This window comes from Mesoplodon bidens (assembly GCF_964165515.1).
Source record: "Mesoplodon bidens genome assembly, chromosome: 10".
Classification (NCBI taxonomy): domain Eukaryota; kingdom Metazoa; phylum Chordata; class Mammalia; order Artiodactyla; family Ziphiidae; genus Mesoplodon; species Mesoplodon bidens.
Window position 1 is genome coordinate 39894318 of NC_138172.1, and position 19772 is coordinate 39914089.

The following is a 19772-nucleotide window of genomic DNA, read 5'->3' on the forward strand; positions in this document are numbered from 1 at the left end:
ATCCTGCTAGGGAGGGTGATGGACAAAGACTGCCACTTCCTGTGCCCCCGGCCCCAGGTGTCTCAGTGTGGGCAGAAGTGCGGGAGGCTCTCAGGCTGCCACGGTGGGTAGAGGTGAGTGATCACTCGGTGCTGTGGAGGGTCTTTATTAGTCAGAATTTCCTTCTTGCCTTACTGCCCGGGTATGGCCAAGGACAGCCTATACAGCGTGGCTACTGCCAAGGTCAGGAAGGCCAGCAGGCCCAGTGGGGCCAGCAGCCCCTCCCTGGGTGGGGCTCCAGGGCTCTTCACTGGGGAAAGGGGCTTAGGGTTCCTGTTTCCACCACAGTTGGGGCTGGTGCCCCTGGCGCTGGCCAGGGGTACAGTGGCCGTAGCAGCAGATGGCCTTGGGCTGGTTCCAGTCGAGGCTGTGACCACGTACATCGGCTTGACGGTGCTGAAGGGCCTGGCGTGAGCGTCTACCCACCGCAGCAGGGCCTGTGGCCTCCACTGACAGATGCTGAGAAGCGCTAGGACGTCACCCTCGGCTGTGTGTGAGTCTGGTGGGGCCTGCCCGTACAGGCGCATGTAGATGCTGCCCAGGCTGTAGCTCTTCCTTGGGCCGTGCTTTGAGGGGCTGTCAGCTTGCTCCAGGGCCTTCAGGGCAGCAATGCTATCCACACAGAAGGCGCCCTCCAGAGCACTGGCAAGGCCCAGCACAGCCAGCTCTGCCTGGAGCAGGGGGAAGTCGTAGCGGTCACCGTTGTGTGCCAGAAGGCACCAGGGCTGTGGCTGGCGCTGCAGGAAGGCTCGGAGCATGTTTGCCAGGTTAGCATCGAAGCATTGACGCCCGTGTGCAGCCAGCATAGCTGTGCTCAGGCCTGTGATCTCACTGGCTACAGGGCTACAGGCCTTCCCCGGAGCCACACACAGGGAGAGCTTGTCCAGCACCCGGGGTGGTGGGGGCACTGTTGAAGGAGGCCCCTGAGGGGTGGGAAGTCTCTCCAGGGCCCATCTGTGGATGGCCAGCAGGCATAGCTCTGTGACCTTGGGCTGGGAGAAGGGCAGGCCAGTGGCCTCCAGGTCCAAGAAGATGAGGGTCTGCACAGGACCCGGGGGCAAGGCCTGCGAGCCCATGGTGGGTATCTGCCGTTGAGCCTGGGGAGGAGCATGGGGTGGGGGGTGGATGTGTGAGTGCCCAGTGATAAGAGGTAAGGCAAGTGGGACAGGAGCACCCCTCTGGCCTTCCCTGCACGGGCAGAAACTGTTGCTGAGCTCCAGGACCCATTTCCAGGGCAGGAAGCCACGGAGGGTGGGGTGGCTTTCTTAGTGGGACCAGCACACTGTTTTCTGTTCAGGGGAAGGCTTGGCTCCTCCCCCTAGTGCCCGCTTAGTCCGGTGGGGGTTGGTGGGGCAGGTGCCCATGGCCCTCCCACCCTACCCCTTCCCCTTGGGGGTCCTCACTTACCGAGTAGCAGGCAGGCAGCAATGACTCAGGGTGCACGCTCTCCAGCTGGTTCTTGCTGCTGGCAGCAGTGGCGGGAAGTGAAACTCAGCCTGAGCCCGCCCAGCAGCTGGTGTGAGCAAGGCCCGCCCCGCTTGTCAGCCTGCCTGGGCTGTCCCTCCTGCCAACACCTGTCCCTCCCCAGGCACCCACAGTGCTATCCCCAAAGGCCTTCTCAGACCTCTCACTGTGGGCCTGCTGGCTGGCACAACGCACCAGGGCCCTCACGCCCTCACACCAGGAGGACAGGGCTATGGGGCAGGCTAGCTCCAGGACTCGAGCCTGCTGGGAGCCCCTGCCGTGGCCATTTTGCACCCACCCCTTGGCCCCATTTTCCCAGGCCTCCCTGGTTTAGGCCTGGGCTGAGGGCCACCTTCTTCCCTGCCACACAATGGTTTCTTCCCATGGCCTCAGGCGAAAGTGATGACTCAGGACAACTCCACAGGCAGGGCAGGGCAAGGCAGGGCTCCTTTCTCAAAGCAGATTCATTACCATGGGGCTGCCGGCCAGGAACAGGAAGAAGGATCTCAGCCTTCCCTGGGTCCCCCTCCTGCTCTGTCCCTCCCACTTAGCCAAGACAGATCAGACTCAGGAAACATAAGGCTGGCCTTTTCTCTAACAGCCAGTCACTGCTTTTAATCAGGGGATGAGGTAAGGAAAGTAGTGGTGCTGGTGCCACCATGTGGCTCGATGCTCACAGGCCTCAGCCACAGTCCATCTCGGGGTCGTCCACATCAGCCTCCGCGGCACAGAGATCATCCAGGGCTGCCTCTGAGCCAAAAACAAGTGGGTTCTGTGGTGAAGTCCTGCCTGAAGGTGCTGGGACTGGGGGAGGTCCCACCTCTCCTCCCCACCAGGCCCACAGGAACTAAGCAGTCCCTTCCATGCCCAGGCCTTGCTCCCTCAGCTACTGCAAGCAAAACAATACAAAGGCAATTCAGACAGGGATGTTTCTGGAAAAACCGTGGCTCTGCCAGGCCGACTCAGTAGATATGAGCAAAAGGCAGGCTGATATGCTGAGAGAAGAACTGGACAGGGAAGAAAAAAGAATGGCCCCAGTGCCGGCAAAGGCTGTGTGGATGGAGCGCTGCTGACCTAAGGCCAGGTAGTCTGATTTGTCCATGAACTTCAGGGCAAACTCCACATGTGGGCTGGGGCAGGGAGGGGCCCTCCTACAGGCTCACCTTCACAGCCTGTCACGTCAGGAAGCCCTCGAATCAGCATGCTGACCCCTGGCATCACCTGGTCGTACTGATGCAGGACCTCCACGCAGTGCACAGTGAAAAGCTTGTCCTTTTGGGACAGACTGTGCAGCAGCAGCACTGTATCTCGCAGACACCGCACCGTCCGCTTCTGCTGGTCAGTCCTCGGGGGCCCCCCTGCCCTCCGCACTGTCAGCCATTGTCTGTGCAGCATCACCGTGAGTGCTCTGACCACCTGGGGGAGGGCACAGGCTGAGGTCAGGTCAGGTGGTCCCTGCACCCTGACAACCTGCTTAGCTGGGCAGCATCTTCCCTAGCCACCCGGGTGAGGAAGGTTCTGAGCAGTGGCACCAGGGTCTAGTCCTGGTGAAGGAGCATGGGATGCTTTCACAGGGCCCTGTCATCCACCAGCAGAGCTGCCCACTGTCGGCCCCTGCCTGCCCCTGGCACTCACCTCCACGTTGCACTGGCAGCTGGAACCAGTGACTGGGGAGGAGGGGCTCTGCACAGCAAGCTTAGCCAGGAGCCACACAGCCTAGAACAAGAAGAGACTGTCCCATCCATGGCACAGTGAGGCCCTGGTCACAGTGAGGGCTTTCTCAGGCTTCTACAAGAGCTCCAGTTGCCTCAGCAACTGCTTGTCTGCACTAATGGGATCCAAGAGGTGGTAGTGTTTTGGGAGCTTCCCAGGAGACACTCAGGACCAACACCTGTGTCTCACCACTGACCCACCTGCCTCTGTGCCCACCTCCAGCCACCAGGCAACCTTGCCAAGTCCCAGGATACCCTGGGCTCCGACTGTACTGTATCTGTGTAGTATGGAGTCCCCCAAATGAGTTTACCTTGCTAGTGGCTCAACGCGTTACCAAAATGAATTAAAGCTTCCTTTAACTCCCAGAGGAAGGAGACGAGTGGCTCTTACGTGGGATGGAGTGGGGTGGGGTGGGGTGGGGCGGTGAGCAGCACAAAAGGGGCTCTGGTGTCTTTACCTCTTGTTCCAGCTGAAGCCACTGTGTCTCTGAGGCGGCTCTGTCAGGCCTCGATGTGATGTACATGTACAGCAGCAGCAGGAGGCAGCCTTCTGGAAAGGACACCCCACCGCTCACTCAGGATCCGCCTTCTCACCCAGTGCCTGAGGTACAAGTTGCAGAAGCCCTCAGGCGGCCCCGGACCTGCCCCTAACACCACCCTTCCTCCAAGCTGCAGGAGTCCGGACGCGCGCCCCCGGCCTGCTTTACCCGGGTGGGAGCAGAGCTGAGGTGCAAGCTTCTCGTGGTCCATGAGGAGGGACAGGAGCTCAGTAGTCAGCAGCACACTAGGCAGGGGTGTCTCTGGGCGCAGGCACTGTGGCAGCACCCGGAACACGCACTGGAACCTGAAACACAGGGCCCCAGAGAGACGTGACACCTCCAACCCAATCCCATGAGTCACCCTCACCTTTTCACGGTAGGCAACAGGAAGTTGAAGAGGCCAGTAAAAAGGAGACTTGATTCAGACAGACCTGGGTTCAAATGCCACCCTACTTGCTGATACGTGTTTCAGGTGAACGAGTGGGTACTACCCTTCACTGTGGGACTGCTGTGGCTTAGAGATGACAGGCCCTTACCTGGCACAGTGCCACCCAGCAAATACGAGGTGCCCCCCTGGACCTCGGGTGCCGGCCTCCACACTACTCTTGGGCTCCTTCCTGCCTCTGCTCCCAAACAGGGAGGCAGGTTCAACTTGAGTGTGAGAGAAATGTCCTGTGCCCACCACCAGAGGACTGGCCAGGCGTCAGCAGTGACAATGTGGACTTGGCTATGGTTGGATCTTATGAGACCACTCGCTGGGCAAGGAAGACTTCATTTTCCCCACGTGTCGGGAAACACCAGCTCCTCTGCTGCCACGTATGAGAAGGTACGCACTCAGGGTGTGCATGGTGAGGGGCTTGGGCACTCTCCCCCTGGTCTTGGGGGCAAAGGGATGGCGCATTCATTACCAAGGAACCAAGTTCAAAGACAAGCACTGCTTTTTGCTCAACCCACACAGCCTCGTGGGTGGGGGGAGGGGCAGTTCTGTGGGTATGTCCCTTTTCATGCATACGGCACCAAGGGTTAAGAATATTCCTTGTACACCATTAGGAAGCAAGGTCTATTTGGGGCGAACTCATTTTAGAGCAAATCCTGTATGAGAGACAAGCTGAATGTTTCTAGTCACCAGGGAATGTGGAACTTTGTGGGAAACTGGAATTTAACCGGTTACTACCTAATTTCATTATTAGGCCAGAAGTGGCCCCTGAAACTAAAAAAATCCATCTTTATACACAACACAGTAGTTTTCAAATTATTTTTGACAGCATCGGAGCCGCCTTTTTAAGTGAAAAAAAATTTTTTTTTGGCACAGCCCCTAAACGCACAATAAATAAGTCATGCTGCCCTGGCTGAGCTGGGGATGACAACTTTTTGTTCAAAAGCGCCTGCCATGCCAGTACCTGGGGAGCTACGCTGGACCTACCCGTAAAACAGATGCAGTGGGAAGACAAGAGTCTGAGGGGATGAGGTGCCCTCCAGCCTGGGCGGGCAGTGGTGCCTTTCATAGGAGATCACAGCCTGCCTGGCTGCTCGTGTTGTATCGCATACTGCTATGGAGCCTTGGTAGCACCTGTCCTTGGCTTTTACTTCAAGGTGAACAAGAAGCTGTGTGGTAATGGGGTTCACCCTGCAAGCATGAAGGAATTCAGAGAAGCACTGCGTGGGAGGTGGCATCAGACAGTGATCAAGAACAATGATTCAGGAGTCTAACTGGCTGATCTAGCATACTCCCTCTGGGGTTTCAGACAAGTTTCAGACAAGACAACATGGGGTTTATTCATTCAACAAACACTGAGTGCTCACAGTGAGCCAGGCTCTGTGCTGGGCGTGAAGACACAGGGCTCTGAGGGTGCCGCTCAAGCTAGTGAACAGAAGGCATCTGTGTCTGGCCTGCAGTAAGCACCCATTAAATGGCTGTTTTTTGATGTTATTGTGGACAAGCTCAACAGGAATAGAATGATGATATATCTACCAAGAGAACTGCTAAAAATGTGGTTTCTGGAATTCATTCATTTAAAAAATAAGAAACAGGGATGCAAAGATTTTTCAATATCCACATATCAATCAATGTGATACACCACATTAACAAACTGAAGAATAAAAACCATGTGGTCATCTCAATAGATGCAGAAAAAGCTTTTGACAAAGTTCAACATCCATTTAAGAGAAAAACTCCAGAAAGTAGGCATAGAGGGAACATACCTCAACATAATGAAGGCCATATATGAAAAACCCACAGCTAACATCATACTCATTGGTAGGGACTTTCCTGGTGGTCCAGTGGTAAAGAATCCACCTTCCAAAGCAGGGAATGCAGGTTCGATCCCTGGTCGGGGAACTAAGATCCCACGTGCCTCGGGGCAACTAAGCTCGTGCGCCTCAGAGAGCCCACATGCTGCAAACTACAGAGCCCACACACTCTGGAGCCTGTGCGCCATAACTACAGAGTCCACACGCTCTGGACCCTGCACGCACAACTAGAGAAGAGAAAACCCACATGCCACAACTAGAGAGAAGCCCGCCTGCCACAATGAAGAGACCATGCGTTGCAACTAAAGATCTCGCATGCCTCAACGAAGATCTCACATACCACAAATAAGACCCAATGCAGCCCAGATAAATAAATAAATAAAATTTAAAAAAAATCATACTTATTGGTGAAAAGCTGAAAGCATTTCCTCTAAGATCAGGAAGAAGACAAGGATGATCACTCTCACCACTTTTATTCAACATACTTTTGGAAGTCCTAACCACAGCGATCAGAAGAAAAAGAAATAAAAAGGAATCCAAATTGGCAAGGAAGAAATAAAAATGTCACTGTCTGCAGATGACATTATACTATACATAAATCCTACAGATGCCACCAGAAAACTACTAGAGCTCATCAGTGAATTCGGTAAAGTTGGAGGATACAAAATTAATATACAGAAATCTGTTGCATTTCTATACACTAGCAATGAGCCATCAGAAAGAGAAATTAAGGAAACAATCCCATTTACCATTGCATCAAAAAGAATAAAACACCTAAGAATAAACCTACCTAAGGAGGCAAAAGGCCTGTACTTCAAAAACTATTAGACACTGATGAAAGAAATTGAAGACAACATAAACGGAAAGATATACCCTGTTCTTGGATTGGAAGAATCAATACTGTCAAAATGGCTATACTACCCAAGACAATCTACAGATTCAGTGCAATTGTTATCAAGTTACCAATGGCATTTTTCATAGAACCTAGAATAAAATTTTAAATTTATACGGAAACATGAAAGACCCTGAAACAGCCAAAATAATCTTGAAAAAGAACAGAGCTGGAGGAATCATACTCCCTGACTTCAGACTATACTACAAAGCTACAGTAGTCAAAACAGTATGGTACTGGTGCAAAGACAGACACACAGATCAATGGAACTGAATAGAGAGCCCAGAAATAAACCTACATACCTAAGGTCATTTAATCTGTAACAAAGGAGGCAAGACTATACAGTGGAGAAAAGACAGTCTCTTCAATAAGTGGTGCTGGGAAAACTGGACAGCTACTTGTAAGACAATGAAATTAGAACATTCTCTAACACCATATACAGAAATAAACTCAAAATGGGTTAAAGACCTAAAGGGAAGACCAGCTACTATCAAACTCCTAGAGGAAAACACAGGCAGAACACTCTTTGACATAAATAGCAGCATTTTTTTTTTTTTGGATCCATGTCCTAAAGCAAAGGAAACAAAAGCAAAAATAAACAAATGGGACCTAATTAAATTTAAAACCTTTTGCACAACAAAGGAAACCATTGACAAAATGGAAACACAACCTGTTGAATGGGAGAAGATAACTGCAAATGATATGACGGATAAGGGGTTAATATCCAACATACACAAACAGCTCATACAACTCAACATCAAACAAACAACCCAATCAAAAAATGGGCAGAACTGAAAAGACATTTTTCCAAAGAGGACATCCAGATGGCCAATAGGCACGTGAAAAGATACTCAATATCACTCATCATCAGGGAAATGCAAATCAAAACCACAATGAGATATCACCTCACACCAGTCAGAATGGCTATCATCAAAAAGAACACTACAAATGTGAAGAAAAGGGAACCATCCTACACTGTTGGCGAAATGTAAATTGGTGCAGCCACTGTGGAAAACAGTATAGGGGTTTCTCAAAAAATTAGAAGTACCATGTGACCCAGCAATTTCACTCCTGGGTATATATCTGAAAAAAACCGAAAACACTACTTTGAAAAGAAACATGCACCCCAATGTTCATAGCAGCGTCATCTACAATTGCCAAGGTATGGAAGCAACCTAAGTGTCCATCAACAGATGAATGGATAAAGAAGATGTGGTACATGTACACGCACGCACACACACAATGGAATACTACTCAGCCATAAAAAAGAACAAAATTTTGCCATTTGCAGCAACATGGATGGCCTTGGAGGGCATTATACTAAGTGAAATAAGTCAGAAAGGCAAATACTGTATGATATTGTATGTGGAATCTAAAAAATACAGCAAACTAGTGAATAAAACAAAAAAGAAACAGGCTCACAGACACAGAAAACAAACTAGTGGTTACCAGTGGGGAGAGGGAAGGAAGGGCAATATAGGGGTAGGGGATTTTTAAAAAAAGCATTGTTATGGGATTATACGAAATCGTGTGTGAAATTTTTGAAAACTGTAAAGCACTATGGAATTAAAAAAAATGAAAGAGAAGACTCAAAAATAATAATTAAAAAAAAGAAGCAATCAGCCACCATGAGCTGGGCCCCCTGCCAGGCACCTGGGTGATGGTAACGTGCCTACCTTGCTGCTCACATTACTCTGTAGTACACTGTGTCTAGCTCTGAGCACCACCTTTAGGATGCACCAGACAAGCCAGAATGTATTCATATGGAAACCAGGATCCAGGAGTGTTTTTAGCAAACAGGTATTCTGAGTTCAGAGACAAAAAGGCTTAAGATACAACCAACAGAGGAACTGGCCTCTTGGTGGAATGCTGAGGGGGAGATGGGATTACAGGACGAGGGGATTGGCTGGGTGGTGTTTACCTTCCCAGTGTTGAGGGTCTGGAATCCCAAGCTAGGAATTTATGACAACAGTGTTCCGCAACAAACCTTAAGAGCAAGTAACCTGTGGCTCATGCCAGTGGTGGACACCATGATGATGGGCAGATACCCAGCAAGGTCAGCTTGTAGCTGCAGACCCTCCACACACCCTCTGCTTCTTCAGGGAACCCCACCAAACTAAACTTCAATGTGGCTGTGAAATCTGGTCTTCACCTGATCCATGTCCCAGGTTCAAAGGCCTCTTGGTTCAGCCTTTGTCTGTTTCGGGGGCAGGACACTCTTCCATAGTGACTAGCAGCCTTCTTTTATCACGTGTCTTTCGCTTACCTACTATCCAGAGGCAGAACTAAGCCAAATAAACCACTTCCTTGGTTCTTCTAACTCCCGGCCCCACTTCCCATCACTTGAGAACTCTAGCTAAGAACCTAAACCAAGGCTTAGAGCTGAGCAGTATGGACGAGTCAAGATGGGAACAAGTACAGGGGCCTCAGGACAGACCTCAAGAGGCCGGGTAAGACCCACAAGGAATCATGACTCCCATGCTGCATTATACCTGGGCAGGAAATCAAAGGAAGCATTTTCAGCTAATTTCACCAAAACCTTAAGGCACTGGCTGAGGACACTGGCTTTAAGGTGACCTGTTGCTGCAGAAGAGAAAGCCAAAAGTTGAAGAAGCATCTTCAATAGTGGATGCTGGCCTTGGTCACCGGCAAGCCCCGCTGGGGCTGAGGTCACATCCCCACGACCATGTCCGTCAACCAGGCTCTGGTCTCCTTCCCTAGCAGCAGAATCGGCGCCTGCTCCTGATAGTAACAGACAAATGACTGCTCCGCTGTGGCACACCAGGTGCTGAAGAACACTTAGTGAAGCCACAGAGAAGCCTTCCAGGTTGCAAAGTGAGTCCTCGGGGCTGGCCTCTACCCCAGAGCTCACACAGGAGGGATGTGTCGGTGAGTCCGCAGGCGCTCCGCTTCTCTTGGCTGCTGCCAAATCCTGCAGAGCCTGGCAGTGTAAGCCGATAAAGAACTGTACCAGGGGGAGGAGGTGCACAGCTCCAGGAAGCTGGCAGAGTGGGAAGGCCCTTCCGCCTCCCTCTGCTGGGTCTCTGTCACAGGAGCCTTCATTCCTGGCCACCAGATTCAGTCCAGTAAGTGCCAGGTTCTGTGCTTCTCTCAGGGCCAAGAGGGGAAATGACCCATCACAAGAATCTGTGGTCCTCAGGCTTGAAATCCCAGTCAAGGTACTAGCAACAGACACAAAAGAAAACACAAAAGTGTGAAAGGGAGATAAGGTCAAGGGACCCAAACAACCTGCCTGCTAAATTCTCTAGTTTTCCTGCCCAGAGCAGACCTCCTAGGCCGGTCAGGACCAGATAGGGACTTGCTTCCTGTAAACTTCTTCCAAACAAGCTTTTTAGGAGTCTTATGCTTACCTGCCAAGTCCGGGTAGCTGGAACAGGGTGCCGGTAGGAGCCTCAGAACAACTGCTCAGGAGGTGGCACAGACCTAGGGATGACCCTGGGATCAAAGGCTGCTTCAGGAGAAGGTTTATCAAAATGGAGCCTGCAGAAGACAAGGTGACTGTAGAAGGTTCTGACATGAGAGTGCTTTTCTATGATGCCAACTATCCTCTAAACTGCCACTAACTTCCCTTGAGATGCCTGTGGGTACTGAAGGCTCGGAGGCATACTTGCTCTTGGCCCCTTCCATTTTATAGTCTTCTGCTTAAGCCACAGACTACTACTCCCTTGGACCCTCTAAAGCACTGCCTGGGGTGCTGACTGAGCCCAGGACAGTTCCCTAGGCAATTCCACTGCAGCATCACAGAGGATGATCGGACCCAGGAAGGCCTCCTGCAGAAGGAGCAGGTATTCTGGTACCTTGAGTGTTTGATCTCTGCATCCAGCTGTCAATAAGACTTTTCTGGGACTGTTCTTGCTTTATCGGGTCATCTCCCAGACTGTGGGTCTTATTCTCTGAATAACAGATAATATGTTAATCAAAACTGGAACACAAAAGCACAAGTGTATCAGAAACTCTTAAATGTAATGAGTTTAAAACATACATTGTTCTACTTCTTCAACTTTGGATCAAAACAAGAGCCAAAGCAACTCAAGAACATTCACATCTTTGCCTTCCTCATATAAAACAGGAACTTGCATAAGGAAAGGAAAGGAAAAGAAAATTAAATTGTTTGCCCCACTTCAAAATCAGGCAATAACATAAAAGCATTTTATATGATTCTTATTATGTGCCAGACAACAGTTCTAAGAGTTTTATACATGCTAGCTCTCTTGTTCCTCACAGCAACCCAACCAGGAGGTGTTATCATTGGCTCTGTTTTACATATGGGAAAACTGAGGCACAGAGGTTAAGGGACTTGCTCAAATCATACAAGCCAGTAAGCAATGTGACTGGGACTCTCGGCCAGGCTGGTGGGCTCCACTGCCTGCTCATAACGCTACCTGATAACCGCTCCTGAAGTTGCTAAATGTCAAAAATGTGAGTAGCTGTAGTTCTCAGCGGTGGCGTGATGCTAATGACTTGAAAGCGTTGATGGTAGGAGAAAGGCAATGTATCTGAATTGCAAGATAAACTGGCATAGCACAGTCTCAGAGTGAAAACCTACTAATGCTAGATTGTCTCTCTAGAAAGCAGTAGCATTCCCTCAGTCTGGACTCAGCTGGGCGATGAAAGGAGCACATGTTCCTGCATACTAGCTGTTTCTGGCATGGCAATGGATGCTGACTGGAGGTTTTAAAATATGCCTGCAAATTCTTTGACACACTTCTCCTCAAAGGGTGCAGCCTAGTTTTCTTCCCCTTGAACATGGCCCAGACTCAGTGACTCACTTCTAACAAACAGAATGTGGCAGAAGTGATGCTATGTGACTTTGGAGGCTAGGCCATAAAAAGGATAGCCTCCACCTATCTCTCTGGGTTTGCTAGCTCTAGAGGAAGCCATCTACCAGGTTATGAGATCAGCCAAGTAGCCCTGAGGAAAGGCCCACACGTGGAAAGGAATTCCACTGCCAGACATGTGAGTGAGCCACCTTGAAATAGATCCTCCAGCCCCTACAAGCCTTCAGTGCCCGCAGAGACAAACCATCCCCACTGTACTGTCAGAACCGCTGACCCACAGAAATGAGGAGAAAATAAATACTCAAGTGTGTCAAGGCTCAAGTCTGTGAGTAGTCTGATATAGAGCAATAGATGATGGATAGACTGACTTACCCTCTTTGCCCATCAGGGACTTATATCCTGGATCGGTCTGGCAGGGGTGGGGAAGGGACATGTTAGCACTAAAAGACTCCTTTGTAGGGAAAGACTGTTTTCCAAGTTGTGGAGAACATGCTTCTGGCTTTATAACCACAGACGGGCTCTTCCTAGGACTGGAAAAAGTTAACTATGAAAGCAAAGTAATGATTCTGCTAACACCATGTAAGATACCTGGTTATAAAACTTCTAACAAACTTTAAACTTTTCCTGTCTAGGTGATTTGACCAAAAGTTTTATCTATTACACGTTTGTTCTTCTTTGTCAGGACAGCAATGCAAAAAAAAAAAAAATCTTTCATTTGCTTCCACCTTCTTCCAATCACCCAAAAGTATTGGCCATAATTCCATTACTATTTCCAATTCCACCAAAACATCTTTTCAGTTTGCAACCTCTTTTTTTTAAATTGAAATATAGTTGCTATACAATGTTATATAAGTTATAAGCAAATGCTATAGTGATTCATAATTTTTAAAGGTTATACTCCATTTATAGTTATTATAAAATATTGGCTATATTCCCTTTGTTGTACAATATATCCTTGTAGTTTATTTTATACTTAATAGTTTAGAGCTCTTACTCCCCTATCCCTCTATATTGCCTCTTTCCCATTTCGTCTCCCCCGCCTGGTAACCACTAGTTTGGAACAACCTCTTTTATAATAGTCAGGGACTGAATGAAAAGATTTTCAGGAGAAAGAGGGTCTAGAAAAAGGTGTATTGTGTCTTGCAACTTGGAAACTGAGCCAGTGCCTTGTTGCCAGGGTCTTTATGTTAGAGAAGCAGTCTTAACCCTCTGATTGGATCAGACAATGCTGAGGCCCTCCTGTTAGTGTGAAGAGGTGAGGATGGACTCCCTCTGCTCTCCTGTCTTACCTGGGCTACGCAAGGCAAGAAAAGTTCAATTTCACACCCTGCCCATTATAAGCAAAGGCAGCAGAATGTTGAATACCAGAAAAAGACAACCTGACCCACACTGTTCAAATTTCAAGGCTGATCCTGACAGTGTGCCAGACTTCTTTGTCAGGCAGGGGACAGGACGGACCATTAACAAGCTGATCACATCTGCAGCAAAGGTGGGGACTGCTGGACAGCAAATGAGAAAAAATATTCCAAGCAGCTGGGACTGAAATACAGTTGGGGCAAAATCATTTATTTGAAACAAATTACATAAAAATGAAGACTGGTCCACTCCAAAAGTTTGGAGAGCATCTTTCCAGCCTCTTTTCATCCCGAGGAGTTGTGTTGTGTTTATAAAGTCTACAGGGAGGAAGCACTTCTAGAGTGCGGGGCCTTTATGCTATGATGCCCCAAACCATTCTAGTCTCATCCAAACTATCTTTGAGGCCTTCAGGAAAGAGCATCTATGCCCCGGTGGCAGAGTCTAAACGACCTTTGTTCAGGACTAGCCTGACATTGTTATTCAGACTTTTTACTAAACGATACAAAACTGTATTCTCCCTCTAGCACCATCATTACCTGACATGGGAAATGGAGGGAGCAGCTAGTTTATTAGCTCGTTCACTGCTTTGAAGCTTTGTCCTTAATTCATTCATCTCTGCATCTTTAAACTGGAGTTCAGACTGCAATGACTGGAGCTGGAAGACAAAAGAAGCATACTTACAGAGGCCTCATCACATATACAGAAACAGCTTCAAAATCTCAAGATAGTAAAGGAAAAACAAGCAATGAGAGATAGTATAAAAGTCTGCTGTGGCATAAATGAACTAAAATATCAAGCTTTAACCTTCTTCCTGAAAGATGACATGGTATTCTAGAAAGATATTTCGATCTGAACTATAGCTGGGTAGTTTGTGAGGGTTCAAATACCATTTACTCAGCCTCTCTGAACTCCAGCTTATCTGTAACATAAACACCTGTCTTCCTGGTTGGGGGGATTAAGTAAGAATGGTGAATGTAAAATGCCCAGCACAGAGCTTGACAAGGTACCATATCTCACGGTAACATGTAGACCTTTTAGTGAATATAGTGGTGCACAATCCAAGTCTTCCTGAGGTCTGGGCTGAGTAATTAGAAGAGTTTTACCAAAACCTTGTACAGTGTGGGGAGACCTGCTGTTCTGGCCAATGCTAACTGCTGCCATTCCCCAGGCACAGCACCAGACACAAGGGCAGGACCATTTAAGTCTCACGACAGCCCTTCTGGTTATTTTCTGGAACAGATAAGGGAAATGAGTCATAGAGCATAAGTCATCACCCTGAGGTCACTGCTTGATTGTGATAAAGCCTAGATTCAAACTCTGGTGTGTCTGATTGCAAACCCTTTGCTCTTCATCATGTATATGGAAAGGCAACTACTGCTGTTAGTCTTGGGCACAGGTCAGTGCTTTTTTAAAGACTGCCAAGTTTGCTGAATGAAGTAATGGCAGAATAAGGCCCATGTCCTTGAGTTTGAAGCCTTGGGAAGTGAAGGAAAGTGGTATATACTGGACACCCACTGTTTTTCTCCCCAGAGCAGTATCTCCCTCCCTTAAGAAACATCATTTTCCTACCTTTGAATATGTGATTTGAATGGGAGCTATTATCTCTTTGGTTACAGTGACTAGTTCAGAGGCAGGCACCTGACTCAGGTTAGACCAATTAGAGCCTTCTCCAGAGTTTTAAAACTTGGAGATAAGGAACCCTAAGTCTTCAGTCTGCTCTGGAGCTATGAAATATGAGCCCAGGAGCCCCTGGAGAACACATCCTCTACCATAAGCATGGAGCCTATCAATAGTACAGAGAATAAAGATGAGTCGTGGCAAATCTTGAGTCTTTTGAGGCCCCAGCACACCTGTTTTCCCAGACCTAGTTATGGAAGCCAATACATTTTCTTTTGGCCTAAGCTAGGTCAACTGAGTTTCTGATCTGCCAAAAAAACAAAACAAAACAAAAAACACAACAAAAAACCCACTAATTTTAGCTGTTTCTGCAAAGTGTGAGCTAGTAACTTAGACTACCACAGCAAAGCAGAGTTTCATCTAAGTCCTTTTCCAAACCTCAGAGCCTGGAGAAAAGTACATGCAATTAGTTGGTAGCAAAAGTATTTAAGACAAACAACTGTTGAAATCTTCCTGGAAGATCTATAAGCAACTTTAGTCATTGCTTCTAAAGGAACTCATTGAGCAGGCAAAGGTGATGTCCATACAAGCAAAACAAATGCTCTGGGTCACCTTTTTGGAGAATTCTTTTTCTTTGTCACTGAGTGCTTGAGTTTTCTCTTGCTCAAGAAGGAAATGTGATCTTCTCTGTTCCTCTAGAATGGATTCTGTCTGATGCAGTGAGTCCCGTAAAATTTTAATTTCTCCACTTTTAATGAGCACTTCTTCTTCCATTGCCTTCATCTGTAAATCCCAAATTGATGTTGTGAAAAGTTTGTAAGGGAAAATTATATATGTACATGTATCAACATGTAGCTGGGGAGATGAAGAAACACATTTAAAACATGTCCAACAGACCAATTAGTGCTCAAAATATATCTGTACCAATCAGACATCACCATGATCTGCTAGGCCCATTCCTGGGACAGTGGATATTCAGCAAGATAGCTTAAGGACACACTTGTCACTTCTGCATGCAGATTCTATAGGCTCTAAGAGGTATTAAACAATTTGGGTCACACACTTCACGGAACTAAAATTCTACATTATGTTCTTGGTTTTTCTAGGGACCTATAGATAGTCATATGAAGAATGTTTGCTTTTTTGCAAAACTGCTAATGAAAATAGCAACCATTATGATGTTGTTTCTTATATAAGACATAGGCTATAAATTTATCTCAGTGCTATAACAGAAAGTTTGTATCTCTTTTTGTATATGGTTTACAGTGTTTCCTTTCTTGCCCTGGTTGTTAGGAATCTCAGGATTTAGTTTCAACCAAAATTTTCTGGCTTTCTTTCCCCCAATTCATGGGGATGAATCTGGACCCTTGTTTTAAAACTTTTATATATTTTATTGTATAATGCTTTATAACACATGCATAGGTGAATGAATTAACTACAAAAGCCACAAGTTAAATCACTTACCTTTTCTTTAAGCTCTTTGTACTGTGCCTGAAGTAACTCTAATTCAAAATTATCTTTAACTGGAACACTTTCTCTGTCTTTCCTTGCAGGATTTTTTGACATCCCATCTAATCTGGGGACCTTATGAACATCTGTAAAAAAACAGTTCCCGTATACTTTTTAGGACCCAACATTTTCCCACTTTAGCCAGACAATGCTGAAAACAATCATTTTTGAAAGCAAATTAGAGAAAGATCTAGTAAGCACTATAGGTATTTTCCAATATAAGACCATGAATCAATCCTCAGGAAATAAGAGAACCTGCCACCCTCTCCCCATTCTTCACCCAGTTTTAAGAGTCTCATCTAAAGGCTGAAAGGTGCTGTGGGAATCTCACTGGTCAGAACTCAGTGATCTATTATTCAACGATATTTACTGAGCACCTAAAATATGCCAGGCTTTAGCCTCTAAAGAAAGGTACAATGGTGAGCAAAATGGATACAGTCCTTACACTCATGGAGCTTACATGGCACTCAAAAACACAAGAATAAATGTAAAATTTCAACTGTTATAAGAGCTGCAGAGAAGAGCAAATATAGAAAAGCCTATAATAGGGGCTTTGATCCAACGGGATGAATAGAAGAAGGCTTCCCCAGGTAAGTGATGACTGAATGGAGAGCTGAAGAACAAGCAGGAACTAACCAGATGAGTGGCGATGGGGAATAGATGGAAAGAATGCTCAGTGTGTAAGAAACAGCAATGTGCAGTTTCTGTATTGTAAGGAAGCAGGGAGAATTCAAGGAATGAAGGAAGGTTAGTGTGGCTAGAACCCACAGAAGGAGAGGCAAAGGGACAGGCCATGCTGGGCCCTGCTGGCCATGTTAAGGATTTTGATCTTTATACTAGAAGTAGTGTGAAGTCATTAAAGGCTTTCAGTAGGGATGTTCACGTGTATCTGTGTGTGACACAGAGATTCTAGTTTTGAAAAGATCACTCTGGCTGTGGTATAAAGTCTGACTTGAGTCATAACTGGAAATGTGGGAACAATTTAGTAGACTGTTGTCCGGGAAGGGGTGATGGTAACACAGATCAGGGAGATGGCAGAGATGATGCAGAGAGGATGGATTCCAGAGATGGATGAAGAAGGTAAAGTTACAGGATTTGGAAAGGGATCAGATCCATGGTCAAGGAAAGGGAGCTGTTGTGTGCCTTGGTCTACATGATGGAGAGTGGTGCTAGTCATTGCCATGCAGAACATTTGGTCATCAAATGTTCTGAGTGTTTTTTGAATGCTTTGCCAGGCACCATGCTGGAGGTGCTGGTGGATGACTGGGTTTCCAGGAAATGATTGTGTGGAATATAAGATTCATGTAAGACATCCAAGTAGAGATTTCTCTTCCTGGGAGCCCCACAAGACTTCACTAGAATGAGGGTAAGCTCCATGAAGGAGGGGGCTTTTTGTCTTTCGTTTATTGCTAAGTGTCTGCAGCTCCTAAAGTTTGGGCACCTAAGTACGATTTATTGGTTGTATAAAAGAATGAGTCTCTTTTATCTCTTGCCTCTGCCAGGCCCCTCTTATGCTCACGCGGCCCAAGGGAAGAGGTGGTCTTCCTTGGATCTAAAGCCTCCCAAACCTGTCATAAGGATGGGTCCCCATGTGTAGGTAGTGATGATTCTGATGGTGGTGGTAGTCGTGTTGCAAGGATCTCTGTTAAGAACTAAGACTCTTAGTGGTCCAAAGTATAGAAACTAAAGTAAAATGTTAACCTAGCTTTCGGTATTCCAAATCGGCTGTTTGACACTACTGATACATTTCTCCCCCAAATCAAAGGACCTTTTGGGACACGCCGCTGCTTAAATCAAACTGTTCCTATATTTTTAAAAGGTGAAGTGGCAGTGTGAGTGCAAGACACCGGAACAGCGGTCGTGGGGTTCTTAAGCCACAGCCACCTAGTGGGTCTAGCGAGGTCTGCACCACCCTCGGGGAAAAGGCGCACTCACTGGACACTTCCGGAGCCGCGTTCGGGCACTGGCTCAGGGCCTGTGACGCGAGGGTGTCGAGCTCCTCCAGGTCGTCGGCGGTGAAATCCCCGTGCGCGCCGAATGGGTCTTCTGGGTCTGGGGGGGCGGCCGCGAGGAAGCCCCGGGCCCGCTTGCTCGGAGGGTGCTGGGTGCTAGGCGGCGGGCCAGGACTGGGTGCCGGGGGCCCGCTCCGCCTCCTGCTGCCTGGCGCGGGGATTCCAGCCATGCCTGCTGCCAGCCGGTATCCGAAGGCACCGAGTGTGGCCTGTAACCTCGAGGCCGGAGGGCTGGACCAACCGCTACCGCGCCGCCGCTCGCCTCAGCCGCTGGGGCCACGCCCCCGAGCCAACAGGCCAATCACCTGCCAGTCGGTGGGGGCGGAGGAATGACGTAATCAGACCGCGCCGCGGTGCTCAACTGGGCGCCTGCGGATTTCGGTCGCTCCCAGCCCTTCTGGGCACCATCCTGCCTGGCGCTTTCGTGCCGACGGCTGGGACCCCAGTAGGAGGGTGGTCTAAGAGGAGAGAACCGAGTTACCTGGGCTAACTCACCAGCCCCACCGCGCAGGTGGCTCTGCGCCCGCTCTCTGGCATCACTTAGGGTACACAGCTGGGCTTGGAGGAGTTCGCCCTGATTTTCACACTTGCACATGTGAATTGAGTCAGGGAGCATTCAGGGGTTTGGTCTTTGTGAGCTCGCTGTTCTCCAGCCAGACCCATTTCTCATATACCCCAAGGCTCTCTTGGGGAGGAGTCTGGGAGAGTGGGACTGGGCGAGGAGTTATGAATAGAGCTGTTGTGAGCACACATCTTTGAGAACAGTAGATGTTTTGAATGTGTACCTTTGAGGTAGGTCTGGAGAAAGAAAGGTCTGAGAAGGGGTGATCCTGAGAATGGTGTGATCCTGAGAATGGTGTGTCTGTGTTGGAGGGGGTGGGAACTAACTGCTCAGGCTGTTAATATTCATTCATTTCTCTGAGAGCTCTTGAGTGTTTTTGTCCCAAGCGACGGTCATAGGTTAGAAATGAATGAAACTCAGGAAGTTAAGGAAGGCCCCCTGGAAGTAGCACCTGGGCTGTCCTACAGGTTGAGTGGAAGTTATCAAGAGTTACAAAGGAGGGGACTTCCCTGGTGGCACAGTGGTTGAGAGTCCGCCTGCCGATGCAGGGGACACGGGTTCGTGCCCCCGTCCGGGAGGATCCCACATGCCGCGGAGCGGCTGGGCCTGTGAGCTATGGCCGCGGAGCCTGCACGTCCGGAGCCTATGCTCCACAACGGGAGAGGCCACGACAGTGAGAGGCCCGCGTACCGCAAAAAAAAAAAAAAAAAAAAAAGAGTTACCAAGGAGGGCTTCCCTGGTGGCGTAGTGGTTAAGAACCTGCCTGCCAATACAGGGGACACAGGTTCGCGCCTTGGTCCGGGAAGATCCCACATGCCGTGGAGCAACTAAGCCCGTGTGCCGCAAATACTGAGCCTGCGCTCTACAGAGCCCACAAGCCACAACTACTGAGCCCGCATGCCACAACTACTGAAGCTCATGCACCTAGAGCCTGTACTCCACAACAAGAGAAGCCACCGCAATAAGAAGCCCGTGCACCGCAACGAAGAGTAGCCCCCGCTTGCCGCAACTAGAGAAAGCC

At 48.4% G+C, this 19772-nt stretch overlaps 2 protein-coding genes across 3 annotated transcripts; both read right to left on the reverse strand.

The window, feature by feature from the left end:
• Window positions 1–129: 129 nt before the first annotated feature.
• TREX1 (three prime repair exonuclease 1) lies at window positions 130–1522 on the reverse strand. The gene is made up of 2 exons (XM_081247498.1): window positions 1447–1522; window positions 130–1136 (listed from the first exon to the last, which is right to left on the reverse strand). Exon 2 carries the CDS (start codon window positions 1113–1115, stop codon window positions 171–173), a length of 945 nt encoding a protein of 314 aa, XP_081103624.1. The 5' UTR covers window positions 1116–1136; window positions 1447–1522; the 3' UTR covers window positions 130–170.
• A 603-nt stretch (window positions 1523–2125) lies between these two features.
• On the reverse strand, window positions 2126–18433 carry ATRIP (ATR interacting protein). 2 transcript variants are annotated; one of them, XM_081247497.1, is made up of 13 exons: window positions 18113–18433; window positions 16133–16263; window positions 15281–15451; window positions 13588–13706; window positions 12068–12225; window positions 10715–10810; window positions 10268–10397; window positions 9389–10078; window positions 3923–4059; window positions 3674–3762; window positions 3139–3219; window positions 2667–2919; window positions 2126–2253 (listed from the first exon to the last, which is right to left on the reverse strand). In XM_081247497.1, the coding sequence occupies exons 1-13, from the start codon at window positions 18357–18359 to the stop codon at window positions 2186–2188; spliced, it is 2370 nt and encodes a 789-aa protein (XP_081103623.1). In that variant the 5' UTR covers window positions 18360–18433; the 3' UTR covers window positions 2126–2185. The 2 variants fall into 2 exon arrangements, with proteins under 2 accessions (XP_081103623.1, XP_081103622.1); XM_081247496.1 differs by having other exon boundaries at window positions 3674–3765.
• Between the last annotated feature and the right edge of the window lie 1339 nt (window positions 18434–19772).

Excerpts from the sequence above, each read along its gene's own strand:
- TREX1 (XM_081247498.1), bottom strand. The coding sequence starts at position 1,115 with ATGGGCTCGCAGGCCTTGCCCCCGGGTCCTGTGCAGACCCTCATCTTC.
- ATRIP (XM_081247496.1), bottom strand. The coding sequence starts at position 18,359 with ATGGCTGGAATCCCCGCGCCAGGCAGCAGGAGGCGGAGCGGGCCCCCG. Across the intron at positions 3,766-3,922 it reads TCAGCTCTGCTCCCACCCGG|AAGGCTGCCTCCTGCTGCTG; the intron begins GTAAAGCAGGCC and ends TGTCCTTTCCAG. Across the intron at positions 3,220-3,673 it reads GGCTTCAGCTGGAACAAGAG|GCTGTGTGGCTCCTGGCTAA; the intron begins GTAAAGACACCA and ends TTCTTGTTCTAG.